The 24688-nt window shown below is 35.1% G+C and overlaps 1 protein-coding gene across 1 annotated transcript in view; it reads left to right on the top strand.

Moving 5' to 3' along the window:
• HTR7 (5-hydroxytryptamine receptor 7) overlaps positions 1 to 23537 on the top strand; it is an 83888-nt gene extending 60351 nt beyond the window's left edge. The window contains exons 2-3 of the mRNA XM_075216420.1: positions 10870 to 11619; positions 23278 to 23537. Of these exons, the coding sequence (XP_075072521.1) occupies positions 10870 to 11619; positions 23278 to 23338 (811 nt within the window). The 3' untranslated portion in view covers positions 23339 to 23537. The remainder of the gene's footprint in view (positions 1 to 10869; positions 11620 to 23277) is intronic.
• Positions 23538 to 24688: the final 1151 nt, after the last annotated feature.

Genomic DNA, 24688 nt, shown 5'->3' with positions numbered 1-24688 from the left:
TCTTTATCACCTTCTCAGACTCCCAGTCTACAATATGAGAGGAGTCTGACAGACTGTTTTCCTCTGGGGGAATAGTCTGTGATTCATGGTGCAGTGACTCCTCTTGCTGCCAGCTTCATGCAGAATAAGTATGCCAGCTATGGACAGGACTGGGTTGCCTGCTGTGGGTAAGCATAGTTTGCCATCTACAGGCAATACTGTGGAAAATGGTAAATGCAATTGAACAAGTGTCCCTGGGGCAATCATTTAGTAAAACATTTCTAATTGAAACCTTGTGTTTTTGTCTCTGTGACCCCCCTGACCAGGGAGAGGATACGGTGGTTAAGTGACTTCTACTTCTACACTACACATGATCACAAGTGTGCACATGAATGTATGTACAGCCGGCCTGCCACATGTGCAGCATAGAGAAGTGAAAATATCTGTTCTCTATCTCTACTTGCTGCAGCAGTATTTTGGGAGGCTTGGTACCTACCCACCAGCTGTGGCTACCCTCCCGAAGAATAAATAGGGCTACAGAGTAAATAAAATTAATCTGGTCAAACTCACTCATTTAAAACAATAATGCAAAACAGGGCTAGAAATAGAGTAAATAAATTACAAGATACATAAAACAGAGAATATAACCACAATATGCACTGAGAAGACCAACAATGAAAATGTAGTACATTTATTTAATGAATTGAAAACAACACAATTGACAATTTTTTTTATATAGCTCCTATTTATAGTTTTTATAGTGAGAAATGTATCCCTCTTAGATATAATTTGAGCAATATATTTAATGAAAATGAGAAACATTACTGTCCTGAAAAATTATAATTACCAAAAATACACCAAAAGGATTATGTACAAAATGTTGAAATAAAGCTACAATATGTGCACTTGTAATTAATTGAATCACAATAACATGAAAAGAAAACGGAACCAAAACTATGTGATGTATTGGATCTTATTAACATAATTTATATAAAATAAAAATTGTGTTTATACTCTAATAAAAGGAAATCAATGGATAATAATATTGACTGTAAAAACAAATAACATGCTACAGCAAATAAATATGTTAACCCCAAACCCCAGTTCATGAAAGTAAATAATAATAAAAAGCCTGTTTAGTAAATTAATACATTTAATGTAATATAATATAAATAATAATACAGCGAAAACATCACTTAAGAGCCTGAATGGAAAACTAAATAATAAGACTAAAGGTGTTGAAAATACAGAAAGTGCTGTTGCAAATAAATAGTTATGACCTATTTATAACGGTCTACTTGCTATTATCAAAATGACTAGGTAGATAGTGAAATTTATCAGTTAGTCAATTAAATAATAACTGAGAGAAAGAAAGTAAGGAATATACCAGACAACTCTCAGTGGTCCTGTTCTTGATCCGAAATCAGAATATGACTGTCACACATTGCACCAGCTACCTTTCATTCTGGTCACTTTTCTTACCTGTTTCCCTTGGTTCTCACTCCCTGCATTCACTTGCTGGTCTGAACTGAGTATGCGCACACCTGGTGGTAAATGTATCAAGCTGAGAGTTTTCCAGCTGGTTGGTAAAACCAATCAGATTCTAGCTATAATTTATTTAGTACATTCTACAAAATGACAGCTAGAATCTTATTGGTTGCAACATCTCTACTATTCAAACCCGGCGGAAAACTCTCAGATTGATACATTTACACCCTGGTCATTTCAAAACTTCCTGCATTCTCTTGATTGGCTAATTGCCTGTCAGCTCTGTCTATTTAAAGCACCGGCTTCTCTACTAAGATGCCAGATCTTCAGGTCTCCTTACCTGTTAGGACATTGTTCTCTCTGGCTCCCCTCTTCACATCGATATCCTGTGTTATCTGTTCCATGATCAAGACCTGTGGTATTATTGCAAGAACCCCTTGCCATCATTGGTCCGTCCTCAAGCTATTTGCTTTCCAGGGATCTCAGTGCATCAGTTCTCGGCAGTTCACAACCTCTCAGTTGATATCCTATTTTACCTGTTCTATGATCAAGACCTGTGGTATTATTGCAAGAACTTCGTGCCTCATCATCGGTCCCGTCCTCAAGCTACTCGCTTTCTAAAGACCTCAGCTCTTTGGTTCACTGCCGTTCATCTGAACCTCTGCATTGATCGGCCAGCAGTCCTGCTCCACTTCATGGTTCCATCTTACCCTGCTCTAATCCCCCATTAGAGGACTGCGACCTGTGGCTAGAGAGCAGCTAATTCCATATTCCCTTGCGGGTATCCCTGGTGAATACCTCTCTACCGTTAGACTCCGCACTTCTCTGGGGGGTAGTAAGTCTATCTAGAGTGGGGCTTCGAGGTCTACTCCAAACTCGGGCTCTGTGACAATGACAAACAGAAGTACAGGTCAAAGATTAAATGTTTTGATACCCCGATGAAAGGGGCAGATTGGAGACAGAATATGTGTTGGAAACATGGTTCGATATGATGACGCCACTGTCAAACTTGAAGGCTCTGAGAATGTCCCAAATGGTTGCACGAGATGTTGCTACTCTCCCAGAGGTACGGAGTCTAACGGAGAGGGATGTGTTCACCAGTGACTCTCACACGGTCGTATGGACTTAGCGGCTCCCTAACCCCAGGTTGCGGTCCTCCCAGAGGTTGACGAGCGAACCTGAAGAGAAAACCTATTATGCAGGGACGGGAGATACAAGGGAGGAACGGTGGATTGTGAGAGCCATTAGAATCCGGATAACTGAAAGGTGAGATGTTCTGCAATTGTGGTCCATCTTTGTGATCTTTCCTTCTACAATTTGCCCAATTCTAGTATGACAAAGATTTGCCTTAATAGGAGAGAATATTGTAGCAGCAGACCATTTGAGCCTTCAGAGTACCCACTTGATTGAGGAAGTCCCAGACTAGAAAAGTAAGGACAACTATGTGTTTTATCCTGTATTAGTAAACTTCACTCAAATCTGAACTTTAATGTTTATAATATTTGGCAGCTCTTATATTTCTTAGGCTAGGTACACACTACAAAAGCTTTAGACCAATTTGTTATCTCTAGCAATTTTCTAAACAACTGAAGTTCCAATAAGCAAGCAGTTTTACACGATTTTTTACACGATTAGTTTTACACGATTTACTGTCAGATCTGTGCTCTTCACATGTTATAAACATTAGCTGACTCTGCCACTTCAGTGAACTATTGCAATACTCGGACTCTAGTGTCAAAAGTGCTGTAAAGAGAACTCAATGCAAGCAGCTGCCTTGATTTATTTTTCACTTTCCTGTGTTCCCTGTGCAATCAGTTAGCCTGCAGTACTTAAGTTACATAAACAAGCAGCATGTCACCTTCAGACAGAATGGATCTGCACAGCATGAGCTGGAGCTATGTGGGATATTCACACTGCACTGTAGTCGGGAGCAGCTCCTGGTAATCCTCCCACCTTCAGTCATGCAGGATATGGCTCTTCCTCCCACACACAGGTCATTGTTTTACTTAAATGGGCTGAACGGATTTAACCTTTTCAGCTCTATTTGAGCATCTTCTGCTGAAGGCTGCAGCTCCTGTTGTTAATTTATAGAGGACCGGAGGGGGATTGGATCTCATCACTACAATAATTTAGATGTGTAGTGATTTATTTGTCATGTGTGCCTCTCGTGACACAGTTCCAAAGGGATATGAGGAGTTAACAGCTGATGCCAGAACATGCATCTGATTGGCTGGCTGTCAGACCTTCACTCCACATGGATCTGCCCCCCCCCCCATGCTCTCAGCCTGCAGAAACATTTCCTCTCCAGTTATTTAAGGTATGTGTGCCTGTCCCCTCCACTCATCTGTCGTTCCATTTCTGCAGAGTGCATACACACTGCAAAATTGGACCGACATTGTTCCATAACCGAATGACATCTTTTAAGCAGCACGACCAATCAGACCGACCGATTATCTGTACTTTGGAAAGACCATCATTCATTATTCCAGGGTACACACTCATGTGATATCGGGCCAAACAGTCATTTATCATCTGATTGGCTCGATAGCTGGCTGAAAACAGTGTAGTGTGTACCTAGCCTTAGCATTAACTGAATGGTGCTTAATGCTCTCTAAACAGTATAAGCACTACTTCACTAAGTACATTTAATGACCATAAAACACACAACTAAAACAAACCTCGCTACCTAAATCTTTTGAACTTATAACCTCATTAAGCATATAGTACAAACGGTAATATTCTGGAGAAAGAAACAAGTGAATTTCTCTGCTCCAGACCCTCCAGGCATCTTCTTTCTTTGAAAGCCAAATTATCAGTTCTTCCTCAAGTGCCTTGGGCACAAAATTTTACATTCTGCAGGACAATGGTACAATGTGCCTGGAAAATGCTACTGAAATCTTAAAACTGATTATTTCATCTCATAACAAGCACTTGACAAAAGCCTTTTTCTACTATTAAGGTCAGTTCAATTGTAAAATTGATTCTTATCTCTATTATCAGTTGAGAAGTTTTTTTGACAGAAAGTTAATCATGGTTTATTTCAATCAAATAGAGATCATAAAATATATTGCTAAGATGAATAATAAAAATAATGTATTAATAATGGATTATTCAATTGGAAAATCAGACCCCATACATACAATACAGTTGTCATTAACCTAACTGCAATATAAATTGTCCCTGGTTAATTGGAACTATTGAATATAATAGATCAACAAAACAAATGTCAGTCAACATAAAAATATAATGGAGATTGTGACAGAATTCCAACTCAGTGTTTCATTACTTATCTAGTCAAATGTGAGAAATATTTTAAATAAGTTATAGCTTAGATTTCAATATAGCTCCATATGTCATGTGTACTCAATTTGCTCTTGTTGGGATCTTTAGCTGACACGATGTTTGAGAACCTTTAACAATTCTAATCTGTTTCTGATACTGTTACTCTCACTTGGGGGTCAGGAGAGATTCTCCACATGAAGCACAAACAAGTAAGTAGAGTCCAAGGTACCTGGTATACATTTAAATTTTGAATGCCCCCCAAGTCGCCGCCCATTATCTCAAGCTTTATTTTTTTTTATATCAAATAGGTAAATTTGTAAATGACTTTTTAAGAGCATTGTTATTTAATATTTCCCATTGTCTTAAAGATACAAATTGCATTAAGAAAATCATATTGGATAAGTGACAGTAAATATTTGTTCACTGTACATTTCGTGATCCCATGATTAAGGAAAAGAAAGTGTTTATTGAGCATTAGAGGCAAAAGGAGTAAAAATAATATGCTCATTTCTTCCTGGATCAGCTAAGGAAGTTGTTTACAATGATTTTGTTTCAAATTTAACACTGATATTTATTCATAATTATTTTTATGTGTATAATAGATTCCCCACATATTAGACTTATTGGCCTTTATTTAATAAATGGTGTAAAGAGCAATAAACTTCTGTAAAAAAGAAATTATACATCAACTTTAGTCATTTTTTGCCATATTCGTAGCGATTGAAGCCTTAGGTGTTTCTGCATAAACCCCTTAACTTTGTATACAATAAACCTATACACCGTTAGCTAGATATTTTAAAATTTTTAACATTAGGGCCTGAGTCATTAAGGAAAGCAAAGCATAAAAATGGAGTAACTTTGAACCTGGGCAAAACCATGTTGCATTGGAGGGGGAGGTAAATTTAAAATGTGGGGACAGATTTATAGTTGGGGTAGGGCATGTCCTAGATAAACTTCAGTGTAAAATTAAAGCTATCAAGTATTTGTGTGCTAGCTGGAAAAAACAGCCAGTATTTAACTTATGTGCAAAATAATAAACTCATTTGCACCCCTTGCATTGTAACATGGTTTGTCCCAGAGAATATTTACTCCTTTTTTTGCTTACTTTTCCTAATGACTCAGGCCCTTTGTGTGAATGTGTCTAGGGAAACATGATCAGCTTTTGAAAATAAAACTGGGTATTCATTTTACTATTTGTAATATATTTCTATATAATAGTTTGGATTTTTTCCAATGTTTACATTGCCTATTTCCTTTTATTTCATTTTTCTGTCAGCTTCCTTACCTAACCATAGTTATTATCGGATAAAAGTAGCATTACAATAAATCTTTTTTTGCCTTTGTTAGCAGAACAAATACATAAGCAGGTCCCAGCAATACAAATGTACAAAACATAATAATTTGATAAAAATGCTATAATCAAGACATAAAATATACAAATCCAGTGATCTGAAAGAACAGACACTTTAGATGTAAAGATGTAAAGATATAATTTAAGTCCATTTTTGTAAACAAATCATACGGATTTAAAGGGACTATAATTTTTTTTTGTTCTATTACATTTGTCATCCAATCACCTCTTTATCCAGAACTAAAGATACATGAATTTTTATGTTTTGTCTCCCAGAGCAATTTGAGCTATTGATCGAACCAATAGTTTGTCTAATCATTCTCTCCAATCCTTTCTCCCTTTGCTCTATCCACCAAACCAAAGCATTTGAGTTATAACTGAACATGTATTGATATGCACAAGCGCGCTCTAAAGTGTTTGATAAAGATTATAATAATAATTATACACACTTTTGTCATGTCTGACAAAAGAGAAGGTACAAGAACAGTAATAATCTGGTTTACAAACTTTAAAAATGCAGTTTTTATAGGATGTCATATTTATTAGTCATTTATTTATCGTGATCAAACATCCCACATTTAATAGGTTGATTTAAGCCTCCAGAACAGCCACATTGATGAAATTACATAGCATGTTGAGCTGTTTACCTAACATACCTATTGATCTAACTTTCTATCTCTAATATTTATTTACTAATATATTACCTAAAGTATAACATCTTCCCTTTCCTCTATCCCATATTATTTCCTCGATTGACATTGCCTTGTTCCTGTGCCTCCAGCCACAATTTTCTTATATTTTGCAAGAGAGTGCCATATTTTTATTTACACATAGCACATGTGTTTGCTCTGCTACAGGACTTTACGCACAGAACATGTATGTATCTTAAGTTACTGTGGGGCTTGAAACTATTTTGCTGTTTCCTCTCCAACGTTGAGAGATTAATTCTGTTTAGTAAGACTGTTTGTTACACAAATGTAAAAGTTTTAAACAAAGACTCTAATGGAACATAAGTTCTAAAGTCATGGGTGAAAAGAATATTTATAATACTTTGTGTATCAGTGTGTAAGGTTATAGGTCGATATAGAAAGAGACTAGCCTGCACTGAGCCATACCTGTACAGTATTATGGGGCTGTAGTAGCACTGCCATATAACGCTGCATATTGATGCAAAATAATAACACAGTCCTGATCAGCATTTATTCTTACTAGTGTAAATCTGTATGTATCTAGCACAATACATATGTGAGGTATAAGTTTGTAAATGAGTGCATAATTACCATGCTAATTCCCTTGAGAGTCTGTTATTGCTCTCTGATAACACCGAAGGTCCAATGATGAGGCAAATATGCGAATAACCATTTAATATCTACCTTCCCTTCCATTCACAATAAAGATTTTCCACAAAGTCTCACCTAAGATAATATTTATTCTTATTAACAATAGGTATTTTCAGTAACAGTCTTCACACATATAATAACACAGTGTAGAAAGCATAATATATATTACATAAAATACAATGCATTGCCTATCATCTCATTAATGTGATATGTGTCTTTTTTGAGTGTGTGTGTGTGAGCATGTGTGTCTATATTTATATGTTAATAGGACAGACCATATGGCATAGCAAGATGGTGGACAGACAAACACAACATTACAATATGGAGGACAGACAAACACAACATTACAAGATGGAGGACAGACAAACACAACATTACAAGATGAAGGACAGACAAACACAACATTACAAAATGGAGGACAGACAAACACAACATTACAAGATGGTGGACAGACAAACACAACATAACAAGATGGAGGACGGACCGCATTGTCCTGGCGGCCATCTTTAACAAAGCCTCATGTCTTTTACAGTAATAATAACATTACTTAACTTCTCGTACAAGAACCTTTTCTGTCTTAAACTACAAGTCCACAACACATGTCTTTGTCTAGCAGCCATTACACATTATCCTACTTACATATGCCCCATAACCTCCCTTGGGGGCAGGGGAATATCAACAACAAAAGAGCCATTTTCTAATAATTTCCAAACAATCTCACTTAATCACTTTCTCAAGTCACTTTCTAAACAAAGTTATCACTTTTGAATCCCTTACATAGTTCATATTTTGACAAAACATATAAGCTGGTGATACATCAAGGGTGATATTTTTTTTGAGTACCTATACTCACACATTTAAACATCACTGAAATTCAGTTAAATAATGTGCACTCACCTCATTAAAAGAAGGTTCAGGATCAGTTCAGTTTTTAACAGAACAAAATAAAAGGAATATCCAACTCTGTTATTTAATTTGTTTAAATGAGTAACCCATTTAATTTTTTTTTTATCCAACCACCCCCCTCCCTCCTCCAAATTACTAGTACTGAAAATCAGAGTCTGGAAGAGCCTGAGTGCAGCCAGGCTTGTATCTGACAACTTTTCCAGGCTAACACCTAGGGAATGTTTCCAGTTAACTGTAGACAAAAAGATATCATTGATGGAGCTGATTGGATAAGCCACAACAGCTGTCCAATCAGCCTCATTGACAACCGTTTATTGCTGAAAACTTACCATCAATTTTTTTGGCTGCTAGCCTGAGAGGTTTCAGTTGCAGCATGGAACTCTGGATTCCATTTTTTCTGCTAATTGGAGTGATTGGTTAAAAATTATTTTAATTGAAGTTTTCATTTAATGGTAGAGACATTGTACATTTCTCTTCTTGTGATATCCTCCCATATGAATCATGCATTAAATATATATTGATATAGTTTAATTACTTAGTTACTTGCACAGTCTATTACTATTTGTTTTAGCCATGTAAGTATAAATTCCAACTGTCTGCTAATTCTAACTTAAATGATTATTTCTTTTTTAATATATTTACATTTATGCAATGAAAAAACATGTTTTTTTGTCAGTTTATGTAGACAGAATTCTGCATTTGAACATAAATTTTGCATCCAAATACAGTAGCATACATCTTGTATGGTCCTGTTATGAAAGTCATGTTCTCTTTCTGTCTTCTGTGCCCTGAATTGTTGGCCCTAATCCTATGTATTCAGTATTCGGTAATATTTCCTAGCCCTCCCGTGGCTCCCCACTGTCATCATGCAAGACAGAAACAGAAGACAAAAGGTGTATGGTAATGAGCATTTTATTCAGACATGACGTTGATGAATTAGCCAATGTTATACTTGTCAGCTGTGAGAGAATGAATAAATATTAGCAACTTCACACTCAAATTATTAATCGCCAGGGAAAATTACCATACAAAAGTCAAGCTTATATTAACAATCAAATATATTTGGATGAATGGACTTTACTCTCTTGTGTAAAATGAATTTTTATTTTGCTCTTTTAACATTTATAAAATGTTTAAAAGGACATTTAAAGGACTGCTAAACCGGAAATGTAAGCTGGCTTATAAAACTATTACTAATAACATTCATAAGCATAAGTTTCAGTAGCTTAGCAGAATGGAAGATAAATGAGATAAAGATGTGATCAAAGGGAAAGATACATATCCAGAATTCCTGACAGTAATCCCATTGAAGGACACTGAAGGAAGCTTAAAATGGCTAATAACCCTTCCAAACTTTGCTCTGTCTCACTTGCACAGTAAATGCAACAATTAATGTCAGTCATGGTATGGGAACCTTTAAATATACATTTGCAAATGTTTTAGTAATGTTTTATATAAGAAAACTTGTGTTTTGTTTTAGTCATCCTTTAAATAGCAAATATGCAATATATAATACTATATATTATTGTATTTTAGAATATTCATTCTTCGATCACATGTCCATACATGCCCACTTTTAAGATTTCATTTCATGTGACACGGGGTAGGAGGAGGGCGAGTTTAATGTTGCGATTAAGCCCCCCCCTCCATTCACTGCCGTGCATTCCGCCAAATTTCGGGAGTTTTGCCTACTCTTCCGGGAGTCCATGAGGACTCCCCGAAACTCGGGAGCCTCCTGGGGATTCCGGGAGAGTAGGCAGGTATGCACATGTCTAAATGTGATACATAATTGACTACTGTGAAACAACTATACTCCAGTCACTGAGTACTCAAAGCAAATAAGGGCTTAGTCTTAAACAAAAAAAATGTTATATACATTCAAGGAAATTGTGCGGTGATTAAAACAAGAATCTATTTATTTGAAAAAGTTACAAACAAAACCCGTAAATTATTGCATAATGACGTACTGTACATTGTACCCTATAGATGTCAGGCAGAGGTAAAAAAGAGGATACTTGCAGGCTATAAAAATACAACTCATCATAAAAACTGAATATATATACACATATTCTTTATTTATAGGTTGCATAATAAATAACAATAGTAATGAAAACAGTTCACAAAGAACCAGGAAAACAACAAACCAGAGTCAGTCGGCACATCCCCATCCATGATCATTTTAGAGAGGTGTATTATTTTGTTCCAGTAGATCTTAGGGCAGGACCACCATATGTGGAGCCCACACACCAGTGCACCTCCAGCAGATATTATTTGCTGCACACTTTTGGTAGCGGGAAACACAGAAATATAACAGCAGTGGAACGAGTCCTCTAGGATTCCTGAATAGCAAACTGCTACTTAGACAAACTGACTGGAAGAATTACAGTATTCACTGTTTTATTCCAAAATTCAATAAATATGATAAAATACTACTCTACCTATTAATACTTTGCACGCTTGTGTTGTATTTTTACTTCTGCTATAGTTTATAGTGTAAGTCATTTGTGTTCTGCTTATTTTCAGATATCTTGGGATTACCCGACCGCTGACGTACCCAGTGAGGCAGAATGGGAAATGTATGGCCAAAATGATTCTCTGTGTCTGGCTCCTTTCTGCTTCTATCACATTGCCTCCTTTGTTCGGTTGGGCCCAGAATGTCAACGATAACAAAGTTTGCTTAATTAGTCAAGACTTTGGCTACACTATCTACTCTACAGCAGTTGCCTTTTACATTCCAATGTCAGTGATGCTGTTCATGTACTACAGAATCTTCAAAGCCGCTAAGAGGAGTGCAGCAAAGCACAAGTTTGCTGGGTTCCCGCGATCGGAGGAAAGCGAAGGAATGATTACGGCAAATGGAGTTGCAAAAATGCACAAAGAATCAGATGAATGTACAAATTTTTCAAAATTACTTAGACATGACAGGAAAAATATTTCCATTTTTAAAAGAGAACAGAAGGCTGCTACTACCCTGGGGATTATTGTAGGGGCTTTCACTGTATGTTGGCTACCTTTTTTTATACTTTCAACTGCAAGACCTTTTATCTGTGGAACAGAGTGCAGCTGCATTCCATTGTGGATGGAGAGGACATTTTTATGGCTGGGATATGCAAACTCTCTGATAAATCCTTTCATTTATGCCTTTTTTAATAGAGACCTGAGGACAACCTATCGAAATCTGTTACAATGCAGGTACAGAAATATCAACAGGAAGCTGTCAGCTGCAGGGATGCATGAGGCTTTGAAGCTTGCAGAAAGGCCTGATCATACCTTGTAAGAATACAGTTGATGACATATCTTATTACTCATTGTAAAATGTAGCATATATGAATCTTTAATGATGGTTAAGTGCTGTGCTAAATAATACAATCAGTTAGGTTACACTGGTTCCTTCCATGTAATGGAAAAATCAGGAATTGGTTAAAGTGTCCCTGTTGCCCAGATACAGTTAAAGCAGCTTTTATGCAAACCAATATTCAGTATATGAATTTTCTAAGAATTAGTGACTTCACTGAGACTTGAGCCATAGACTGTTAGGATAACAATTGGTTCAACCCACAAAACCACTGCATTCACTGTCTGTAAAATAGGGAATGTGTAGACTTTAAACATGATCCAAGGAACAATTATATACAGCATGGATCACTGTTAACTCTTTTCATCCTGTTGCACCATATGACATGAAGTTTGTTCAGACCACACAAGCCACACCATGATCACCACATCCCACACACTTTGAGAACCCAGATACATCTGAAGTCTATTTTTAGGTATTTAAATATGCAATTGATTTCTAAGTCCATGAAGTTAGAAAGAGGAATACCAATGGTTCCAAAACGATGCTACTAATCCTTGAATTTACTAATACTTACTGTATATAAAAGCATAAAAACTGAACACTCAGGACATGTACATGAAGTGAAAAATGTACCCGCATTATTGGACTGAAACATATATTATATTTATTTATTTATTGCATTTACATCTCTATTTCCCGTTTAAATTTAAAATAGCAACGCATATTTGGAATCGCTATAATTGCAAGAGTGATCTCATTACATCTGGAAGCAAATTAATGGTCTTGAACCAACTGTAAAAGTTACAAAACGTAATGTGTATTGTGTATTTTTTCACTTACAAGATATGTAACCCCTGCTTTTGTCGGGTGTGGAAAATGGTAAGGATCAAGGTGTCTCGTCTTTGTTAGAACAATAGCCCTTCAATGAGATCTATTCTCTAGCATTGTGGCTTGTCTGTTAGATATATCAGCCTGCCAAGGGTCATCTTGGGGAAAGCCCACCTGGCATGCTCTTACCCAAAGGACACACAGGTAAATAGAAAAGTCTGTTGTGTTTATTAAGGGGTTTATTTATGTTGAGGAAACAAATGATCAAAAATGGGATTTATGGAAGGGGAATGTGTGGCAAAAGGGATAATGGGGCTTAAAAGTAAGAATCATCATCATCACCATTTATTTATATAGAATGCGAACAGAACATATCAATTAGCCACAATGTAAGGAAGTGTAAGTCTTTTTTGGGCACATGTGGAGTACTGAATCAGAAAAATACTCATATGCTCAAATGTACATGAGGCCCTTACAAGGCTACTGTATGCTACATACAACAGAAAAACAGAAAATCTGCACAGGGTTAAAGACATTCTCATCCCTATATTGCCACCTCACAAATTAGTGTAGGTGAGGGGTGCTCTTTCAATTAGTAGTAACGGAGAAGGAAAAAGATTAGAATTTGAAATACAAGAAGGCATTACTTATCCAAAAAGACAAATTCCAATTATCTTAAAATACTTAGTATTATAACTTTATTAATTATATCATTAAAACATTAGTTACCCTAAGCAGTTCATTATAGACCCTAGTCCACAACAGTGAAATATTAAAATCATAAATAATAATGTGTAAATAGAAGAAAAATATGTGAATAAAAGACTATACTGAACCCCTAGGTGGGGCCAGTGAGCGAAATCTGAAAAGGATGTAACCTCTTTAAATGGCAGTTATATTGTGACAATAGAGGATATGAATCTCTCTTTTATTACACACACAGATATATTGCATCCATATGTCCAGAATATATTTTGGCCTCATGCAAATTGTATCTTTACACATGTGTTACACGTAAATATATTATGTCCATACAACAAAATAATTTTTTATTTAGGTAATAATGGATATATATAAGTTATGTATAATCCTCACTTGTTGCTTATCTGTCAGTTTAATATATAACAGACTTCTTAGAAAACCCACTTCCAGACCTCATAGTGTTTTATTTAGGGATCATAAAGTATCCCATCCCATTATTAGTATTATACCAGACTCTAATCTACCGTCCAATATAAATTATATTAGTTAGATAGTTCAGATCAAAATGAATTTGAGAGCAGTGGGTTCTTAATCAGTATCCATTATCTATCTTCTGGTAGAAAAACATCTCTCTATCTTATTCCGAGATATCCCACTGTTATATCCCCAAAACCTGCCTATTAGCGTTTAATAATATTACTAAAATGATAGCTCAATGTCTGCAGACTTTATGGACGACTTCAGCTCTCTGATCTTAATGAAATATAGATTATGTTGATCTAATATATGCTGCTATATCTACAATTAACCATGCATCTGTTAGGGAGTACAAGCATCATCGCTGCTTACTGGCCCCACTCCCGGGTTGTGACTTCACTTCTGACGTCAGTTACCTAATGTACGTTTCACTGATCACAGCTTTATCAAGGGAAACAATGCACAGGCAAACTCATTGCCTTTATATTCAAACTCCAACCAATCCAATTGATTAGATTATGATTGACATTACAACCGGCCTATCATATTCACATGTGATCATTTTTTGTGTTCAATTTTAATATGTTCCCATAATTATGGATTGTTCAACATAAATATGAAGTGAAATAAATCAACTCAAACTAATGTGTATAATTCTTATATTTCTCCTTGTGTGTGCAAAAATTAATACTCTACTGCTAAAGAGTGGACCTACTAATACTGTATTATGCGGTTAACTACATAAATCAACTTAATAAATAGGTGAAATAGATTGAACCTAACAATTATGTGTAATTGCTATAAAAATATGTGTGAATAATGCTATAGTGCTACTGAGGATCATAATAACCCCATTTCCAAATTGAATAGATGCCACAGGTCCCATATATAACTCCTTGTATATACTCCTTGTATATATATATATATATATATATATATATATATATATATGTACACACACACACACACATATATATATATATATATATATATATATATATATATTTATATATTATTGTGATAAACGAAAAATAGCATTAACCCATAACTTAGATACTAAGCTATAGTATGTGAGAGTGATTTAAATAATCACTATCCCTTTGTTTATGTGTCTTTTTTAAGAGTCAAATGACCGTAGATGTTTAGAGGGCAGATTTATGCATCTATCCAACATATCAAATTATCAATCTCAGTATTTTTAAATTTATTGCCCATATGTATTATCTATGTGATTAAAATGTCCCATATGTACAATTTGCTTATTGTGAATATCTATAACGGAATCCAAAAAGGGTTAAATTAATTATAATATCTCTATCCTCATGGATGATGTAAATCATTTAAAAAAAATGAAAAGCACATGTACCATAATAATCCTTCAGTACTTGCACCAAGTCAGAAAACTTTACATAGCTGGTGTTTTTATTGAGACCACTTGGTATTAGGAAGTTTAATAAAAATAGCCATTTACTTTCTTTCTGGGGAAGTTATTAATTTCTCCTCCTCTTAACCCTAATTGAATTTTCTCTATTGTGAATGCTGTTAAGTCATGAGCAATCCCTCAATGTTTGGTTAAGAAATGTCTTGCTACAGAAGTAAGTTGTTATAGTTTTTCCTTATCCATCTTTCATTCCTTATTGTACCCACATGTTTAAGAATTCTTTGCTTCAGAGCTCTACTGGTCATGCCTACATATAATTTTTCACATGGGCATCTGAGAGCATAAATTACTCCTTTCGAGTTACAATTGAGGATATGCCAAATCTATCTTGACATTCTGTTGTTTTGGTTATATATTAACAGGTTTTGCAGCACCCACATTTATGTGAGCCAGTAGTTTGAAATGATGTCTTCATTTTCTCCATATAATGACTCTTGACTAGTCTATCTCTTAAATTCTTGGCTCTTTTCCAGGTTAAATGTACCCTTTCATCCAGAATTATTCTTAAGCCACTGTCATAGAATAGAATTGGCCAATGTTTTTGTAGAATTTGACAGATCCCTTTCCACTCACAGCCGAAATCCCCTATAAAACGGATTTTGTTAGATTCGAGCTTTTGCACTGCTGGATATAAGAGGCTGTTATGATTTCTTATTTTAATTTGATTGAATGCTCTTTTGATCATGCACTTACTATACCCTCTCTCCAGTAGTCTGCCTTAAGTTCAGCAGATCTTCTCAAAAAGTCTTGCATATTAGAACAATTGCTTCTGATTCTAAAGAATTAAGAATGTTATTAACTACTGGAGGGAAGTGAAAGCTTTCTTTATGTAAGACTCTATTAGTTGCCATCTTTTTTCTAAAGAGATCCGTTTCATTTCTACCTCTTACTCCCTTCCTCATAGTAATGTTAAGAACGTCTATTTTTTCCAAACTCATTTCATAGGTTCATTTCAAATTGTTTACATTGTTATTAAAGGATGTTAATAAACAATAGACAACATAATTAGAATAAAAACATAAAATGTCCAAGATGATTGACATAATTGGGGAATGGACTTTTCTATCAACACTGTTCTTGTTCTTGCCTTCCCTTTCTGTATATATTCATTTCCGATGGCGATAAACAGCAGAAAAAAACGATCACATGTGAATATGATAGGCTGGTCGTAATGTCAATCATAATCTAATCAATCGGATTGGTTGATCTTGGCTACAAAGGCAAGGAGTTTGCCTGTGCTCTGTTTCCCTTGAAAAAGCTGTGATCATTGAAACGTACGTCACGTAACTGACGTCAGAAGTGACATCACAGTCCAGAAGTGGGGCCAGTAAGCGGCGATGCTGCTTGTACTCCATGGTTAATTGTAGATATTCCAGCATATATTAGATCAACATAATCTATATTTCATTAAGATCACAGCTAACATTTTAATAATATTATTGTTTAAACGCTAATTTTGGGGACATAAGAGTAGGATATCTCAGTATAAGAAAGAGATATGTTTTTCTACCAGAAGATAGATAATGAATACTAATTAAGATCTCCCTGCTTTCAAATTCATTTTGATCTTAACTATCTAACTTATATAATATATATTGGATGGCAGATTAGAGTCTTCAGTCTGGTATAATACTAATAATGGGATGGGATACTTTGTGATCCCTAACTAAAATACTATACATGCGGTCTGGGAGTAGATTATCTAAGAAGTCTGTTATATATTAAACTGGCAGTAAAGCAGCAACTGAGGATTATACATAACCTATATATATATCCATTATTATAGTAAAATATTATTTTGATGTATGGATGTAATATATTTACGTGTGTAACAAATGAGGGATATAAACACATGTTTAAAGATACAATTTGCATGAGGCCAAAGGATATTCTGGACATATGAATGCAATATATCTGTGTGTGTAAAAAAAGAAACATTCAAATACACATAACCAATTCTATTGTTATAATATAACTTTTATTGCTAGGATATAACCTTTAAAGAGGTTAGTCCTTTTCAGACTTCACTCACTCTCCCCACCTAGGGGTTGATAATAGTTTTTTATTCAGATATTTTCCTCTCTTTATATATTCTTATCTATGATTTTAATATTTCACTGTTATGGACTAGGGTCTATACTGAATTGCTTAGGGCAGTGATGGGCAAACCAGTCCTCAAGGGCCATCAACAGTTCATGTTTTTAGGATTTCTTTAATCATGCACAGATTTCTGTCTGTAGAAACAGGTGGGATAATTACTGACACATCCAAATAGATTAACTCAGCTGTGCATGATTAAAGAAATCCTAAAAACATGAACTGGTGATGGCCCTTGAGGATTGGTTTGCCCATCACTGGCTTAGGGTAACAAATGTTTTAATGATATAATAAAGGTATAATACCAAGGAATTTAAGATAATTGGGAATTGTTTTTTTTGGATAAGGAGTGCCTTCTTATATTTCCAATTCTAATCTTTTTCCTTCTCTACTGTATGTTTGGGTAGGTACAACTCCTGAAACTAATTTATTGCTTTAAATCATCCACCTTACATATCCTAAGACAAATGTGTTGACACAATTGCTTTTAAAGAGCAATAAAATGTTTCCTATAAAATCCTATTAAGATATGTTCTGTATATTATAAAATACACGACTGTTTATCATGCTGAAACGACAGCTTAACCAGGAATGAGTGACAGTGCCTAAGGTAAATGGTTAACTCCTGCAAAATAATGCATTTGACCTGACATAGTTAAGCATATGAGATTGACAGCTACGTGATCTCTTCACATTTTAAATGTCACATCATTTTGTAAGAGCTCACTGATGATCACAGCACTTACATCTCTTTTTCCTCCTATTCTTCCATGTGATAGTCTGAGCTTGAATTGAATCTATAAATAAAGAAATAACTACGTGTATCCTGTTTTCCATACTCAGTAGGTATTCTGCTTGATGTGATTTTAGTGTTAAAGGGAGGCAAGTATAATATATTATAATATTTTTCCTGTGCACTTACAATATGCTAATTCTTGTAGATATTTATTTTATGGATGGGTGATTTCCAGATGCATTTTTACTTCTTGCTGGGTACATTGATTTATTCTTATCAAAGAAACCTTTAATTAAAAAAATTATTTAGTTGCTGCGGATATTTCAACAAATTTTGTTTTTTTTTGTGGTTGCTGAATTAAAAAATGAAAGTAGTTTTTTTCTAATTTGCTCTAGTTCTTGAGATAATGGATAACTCAATGAAAAAGGAACTTAGCCATAACGCATGCACATGGAAATCTTCCAAAACATTCTAGAAGGTGATAAACATGAATATACTAGGTGTTCATTCCGCGATCATGCTATTATATTCCCCCTTCATATTTTAGTGATCGGTAACCCAGCCAGCAGTCAGTTGACAGTTGGCAGTCAGATAGTATCAAAACATCATATGATAGTATCATCTGCTTGTGGGATAGTAGTGTGAAGCAAGATCTTTGGAAAACAACGACATGGGGCTAGATTTACTAAGCTGCGGGTTTGAAAAAGTGGGGATATTGTCAATAGCTACCAATCAGATTCTAGCTTTCATTTATTTAGTACATTCAACAAAATGACAGCTAGAATCTGAATGGTTACTATAGGCAACATTCCCACTTTTTCAAACCCGCAGCTTAGTAAATCTAGCCCATGGTCTTCAAAAGAAAACATGACTGTTGATGCAGCGAACATCATTAACGAGCCATTGGTAGACAGGGCAAAAAATCATTTGCACACTCCATAACAAGCTAGGACTAATGAAACAATTTGCTAAGGCATTGGACAAAGATTGGGATTGTTTCAAATATATTTGTAGATTGTTCTCTGGTCTAAGTATGCAAAAACTAAAAGCTGGAATACTTGATGGCCCTCAAATCCGTAAATTTTTCAAGTATTCTAATTTCGCAATGTTTTTGAATGTTGTTGAAGCTTCTGCCTGGTGCAGTTATGTCGCAGTTGTCAAGAACTTCTTGGGTAACCACAAAGCAGACAATTATGAAGAATTGGTGCAAAACATGCTCACAAACTTTAAACATTTGCGTACTAATGTGAGCATAAAGGTGCATTTTCTCATAGCCACTTACACAGATTTCCAGATAATCTTGGTGATTTTATTGAGGAATAAAGGGAGATATAAAGGTGATGCAGGAAAGATATCAAGACAGATGGGGCAGTCACATGGCAGACAACATGATTGTCCTGATGACCCCCATAAAAGGGTTACTATGCATTAACTATAATTATCCAAATCAGCTTACAATGTTTATCTGTTATTATACAGAATAAAATGCCATTATGTATTTCAGGTTTTTACTCTGCTTGGTCATTAATTTTTTTGGTATTTTTATGTTTTCAATGGGGAACCAATTATCTCAAAAATTAGAGCCAATCTAGCAAAACTGATGTTATATTCGGAATCAGCACCACAAAGTTACCCCAAAATCACTCTACTATGATTGCCAATAAAATGTCTGTTGACCAGTGTTATTATTACTTTACAATATTCTTTTTATTTTGCAAACAGTAGTCTTTAGCAAGTGTTTTGAGCTTTTCAGATACCTTCTATGCTTTTTACACAGTTGAAAAAGAAGAAATGTACTTTTGTGCTACTATAAAACATGCTAGTGCTATTTGTCTAGCTTGTTTCACACAGGTGCGAAGTACAGATGACACAGTCTTCATTTACGTTTTAGCTTCACTAGTCTGCAGAATGCAATTCTGCACCCTATTTGTAAGTTAGACAATTTAGCAGTATTTATAGATGTTTATATTGCTCTGTGGTTGGGATGGGAATAAGGAATCGAAGTGGAAGCCTTATGAGCAAAATTCTGTCAAGGAAACTTCCAAGCTCAAATGTAGAAGGAGGTGAATATTCCCTGGAACAGTTTTGGAAAATTTTATCTACATTTTTTACCCATATTAGCTGAATTTCATAGGTTTATAAAGGTGCTAAAATTTTAATCAAGTACAACTGAATTTACAAAAAAAATATGATTATATAATTTCATCCACACTTAACCCAATGTACATCAGCTGACAGCATCATGTTACTTTAAACCTATTTTTAAAGCATTATAAATAGACTTGGTTAATTACATAGTTACATAGTTGATGAGGTTGAAAAAAGACACCAGTCCATCAAGTTCAACCTATTTTGGATCTCCTGCGATCCTGCACTTATAGTTTGTGTTCCTGAATTCAGATGAACATGCAATCTTTTCACTAACCTATTTTATTAATGGCCATATTTTCTAAATCTTCAGTTTTCTTGGCACTTTTTTTCAGTAGTGTTCAGTTATCATTGTAAAACTTTGTAGGACATTCCAATAACCCCAACATAATGCTGTTAAAGTAAAATGATTAATGTTCAAGGGGAAATGCTATATCCTTTAATAAGCAGTAGAATTACGTGGTATGAATGTCCCATTCAGAATTTGATTGGCACTACATTTATTAAGTTGAAGCAAAGACGTTTACAGCCTTAAACAGAGATGCTGATTAAACATATCACATTTTTAGTAAAAATCAGAATGTCAAATGTTCATATGACCTCAAAGGCAAGCACAGGAACGGTTGTACGTACTGAGAATACCCCCTCTAGGTTACATTTACTGATTAATATACAAAGTAAATGATGTGATGGCATCTCCAGCATTGCACCAGCAATTATACTGCAACCTTTTTTTAGGGAAAAGTGAATTCTGAATAATTATATATATATATATATATATATATATATATATATATATTGTACTATATGTAGTATTTCTAGAGTATGACTATTTAGATACCAGACACTTTTGGAATACTCTCTGTAAAAATTCTGGGCTTTCCCCAGAACTTTTATGGTTCTGTTCAGTGATAATAGTTCCTCCTGAGGTGCAGAGCATTCTGTGTCTGTGCAGATCATAAAGTGTGCCATGGCATCCTGGTCTTTAGGCACCACGGGAAGGAGAAGTACTGCATTAATCCCTGACCTCAGGGCTAGAATGCTCCAATGGAATCCATACTTTTGCCACATGGCTGGTGGGGGAAGGAGGTACCAATTTTTCCATAGAATCAGTCAAACCTTCATCCTGAGACTTGGTATTCTTCCTCTCCAGCAGAGGTAGGAACTAAAAGATCATGCCACCTCCACTAAACATGGATAGAAGGCCCCTGAGATGTCCACACTACTGCTCCTAGTCCTCATTAAAAGAGCACACATATGATATAACTTAACAGTGTCTCACACAGAAAAGTGATGTGTCAGAATAGTGGGAGTGAAGAATATAGCAAAGAAATTCTTATAAATATGTAAATGCGGTTATTTCCTTTCTCCACCTTAATGGTGGCATCACACATGTGAAAGGCAGTGTATTTCAGTTAAAGGCATGCAGTGTGTGTGACAGATATCAAGTATATAGTTGGATAGGCAATAGGCAGGTAATTGAAGAGATTCAATTCTGAAGTTATTTTATTAGAAAACATTTTTATTCTTGTGTGACACTACCCTAAGTAGTAATCGAAGAATTGTAGAATCTTCTGAAACGTCTTTCTCCATTCCAACTGTTTCAACTTTTATGACCATTTTCATGTGCTTCAATCTGGTTTGCACAAATTTCACCAAACTGATATTAATCTATGTGGTTAAAAATGACCTCTGAGTTTCTGAATACAAACGTCACTTGAGAGTGGCAGCATGGATTTCTTCCTAACTGTCCAGCTATTCATTATTCTCAGTTGCTGGGCCTCATATTCATATTTATTTTCATATTCATATTTTCATTTTCAAAATAGCTTACGGATTTTTTAATTTTATTACATTTATTTCAGCATAGTTTGGATTTTTGGCATTGGAAAAATCATTTTAGAGTCAATGATGAAAGAATGCAAAATATTTAGATCCACAGAATGTTTCATCGAAGTTTTAACTATTCTGGTAAAGAAGCCCATTTAGGCTCTGCCAGCAGCTTCCTTTAGGGTCCTTTTAACTGAATTCCGTCCTGAACTACTTTCCATAGGAGTAAGAGAATGTCTACAGTAAATTAACAATTGTTTACCCTGTTGCATTTCTATTTAAAAGGGTTTTACTGCTCAAATTTCCAATCTGGCACTCAAACTCGGTGGTAGTCATCATAATGACACTTATTATCCTGACAGCAAGTTTACTGTCCAAAAAAGTCTGGTATCCAGAATACCGATAAAACCAAAATCCAGACTTACCATAATAACATAATAATGACCGTCTATATCAGCGACATGCTTTTGCTATATACCGAATGCTGGCAATGCCGGCAGTTTGCATTTATGTCACTCAGCATAGCGACTCGGACATTTCTGTATTTAAAGCGGCAATGCCAGCAGACAAACACTATTATCTAATTTTAAGTTTAGGTTTAGGGTTAGGGTTAGGGCATTGCCGATTTAAATACAGAAATCTCAAAGTCGCATGCTGAGTGACATAAATACAAACTGACGGCACTGCCAGCATTTGGTATATAGCGCAAGCATGTCGCTGATGTAGACAGTTATTATAATGGTAAGTCTGGATTTTGGTTTTATCTCCATTCTTCATATCAGACTTTTTTTGTCAGTACACTTGCTATCAATATAATAAGTGTCGTAAAATTTTACCCAACCCCTACAACTAACTAGGTCCAGGCACTTGCATATGGCCAGAACCTCTGCCAATCACCTTTGGCTCGAGTTGGGTCTTACTGTAGAAAATAGATCTGATGTAGCAGTTGCAAATGAATGTGGACTTCTCAATAGAGCATCTCCCACTTCTTCAATCCACAGCTTGCTTTCATTAGGTTCTCTCATACCATGGAATGGCCTTAACAGCACCAGAGGTAAGTGATAGAGGTCCTGGATATTAGTGAATGCTGAAACACTGCTATATACAATAAAAGGTGGTGATCAATCTTCTGGGTCCCCCTCCTAAGTACTATTTTTGGGAATGGAGGAGGTTTGGTCACTTTTAAAGTGGAAAACGCCATTTAAATTGAGAGGTTATAAGAATTAATTTTCTCATTAAAATATTTTAAAATTTGAGTTAGAATACTATTTTACATATGAAAACAGCACCAAAAATAACTGTACAATATACAAATTTTACAATATTTTGTCTTTTCCTTTCATTTCACCTTTTCATCTTTTCCTTTCATTTCAGAAAACACTGTTCACGAGAAGATCTCCTACAAGAGCAATTTAACAGCAGACTACGCTCATAATATATTCTACTCCCTTTCTTTGATGGCACCATGATCTTTTTACTTTTTAAATTATATTTTCCACTATATAAGGATACATCCTTCCTACAAAGCCTGGAGAATAAGAACTATGTTGTGTTTAACATTCTAATTTATTATAAATGTTTTTCCTTTGTGGACCTATAACTATGATGTAGCGAATAAAGTTTCTAGCTATAGATATTATTTTCACCCTTGTGTTGCTGTTTATGTTTCCAGAACTACACATTTGGGGCCTGAGTCATTAAGGAGAGCAAAGCATAAAAAAGGAGTAACATTTGCACCTGGGAAAAACCATGTTGCATTGGAGGGGGAGGTAAATTTAAAATGTGGGGCAGATTTATAGTTGGGCTAGGGCATGTCTTAGATCAACTTTAAATTTCAGTGTAATAATATAGCTAGCAAATAATTGTGTGCTAGATGAAAAAACAGCCAGTATTTATCTTATGTGCAAAATAATAAACTAATTTGCACCCCTTGTATTGTAACATGGTTTGTCCCAAAGAACATTTACTCCTTTGTCTGCCTTAATGACTCAGGCCCTTGGTGCGCTAACTTGCTTTAGGAGGTGGTGTTACATATATATATGTGTTATTTATATATATATATATATATATATATATATATATATATATATATATATAATGTTACATTTTGTCATGGGGGTTTTTACTTACAAACTGGCATTGTCTGAGTTTTTAGTCCTTACAAAACATGAGGAATCTGGTTTTGGCTGATTCAGTAAATTTTGTTGAGAACAAAGATCAAACCGGCTACTGATCTCAACACTAGGCAAGCGGTTGTTTCATAAACTGTATGATCATCTTAAAAGTGATGAACAAAATTATAGTCACGAGGAACAAATATACGTTTGTCTCCAAACAACAGACAGCCTGGTTGTATGGTGTGTGAATCACCAAATAGGACAACTAATGATTTTATGCTATTTAAATATGTATTTGTATTAGTTCTTCCTATGCAAAATATTAGAAGACATATGCAAAAATGTGGTAGAAAGAATGTTTTCTGTTCCAAAACACCTTTTGGCAGAATATTTATTTATTTACTTCCTAATCTAGTTCTCTTAAACTTAACTCCAGTTTAAGTGTCACAAAGGAATAATTACAAGATCAGTAGAAGTTCTGTAGACAGATGGCTTTTTTTTAAAACTTTTCTTAATTGTTCATATAAAACATGGTTAAAGTAAATATGGTGAAATATTGTTAGTAGCAGATTTAATTGTACGTGATGTTCCTAAGAACATTGCGAACGTGCTTTTTACCAATATGAATTTTCAACTCTACGGGGTGCACGCAAATATCAGCGTTACTT

The sequence above is a fragment of the Mixophyes fleayi genome, chromosome 6 (assembly GCF_038048845.1).
Source record: "Mixophyes fleayi isolate aMixFle1 chromosome 6, aMixFle1.hap1, whole genome shotgun sequence".
NCBI lineage: Eukaryota > Metazoa > Chordata > Amphibia > Anura > Limnodynastidae > Mixophyes > Mixophyes fleayi.
This window is presented reverse-complemented; position numbering and strand designations above follow the sequence as displayed.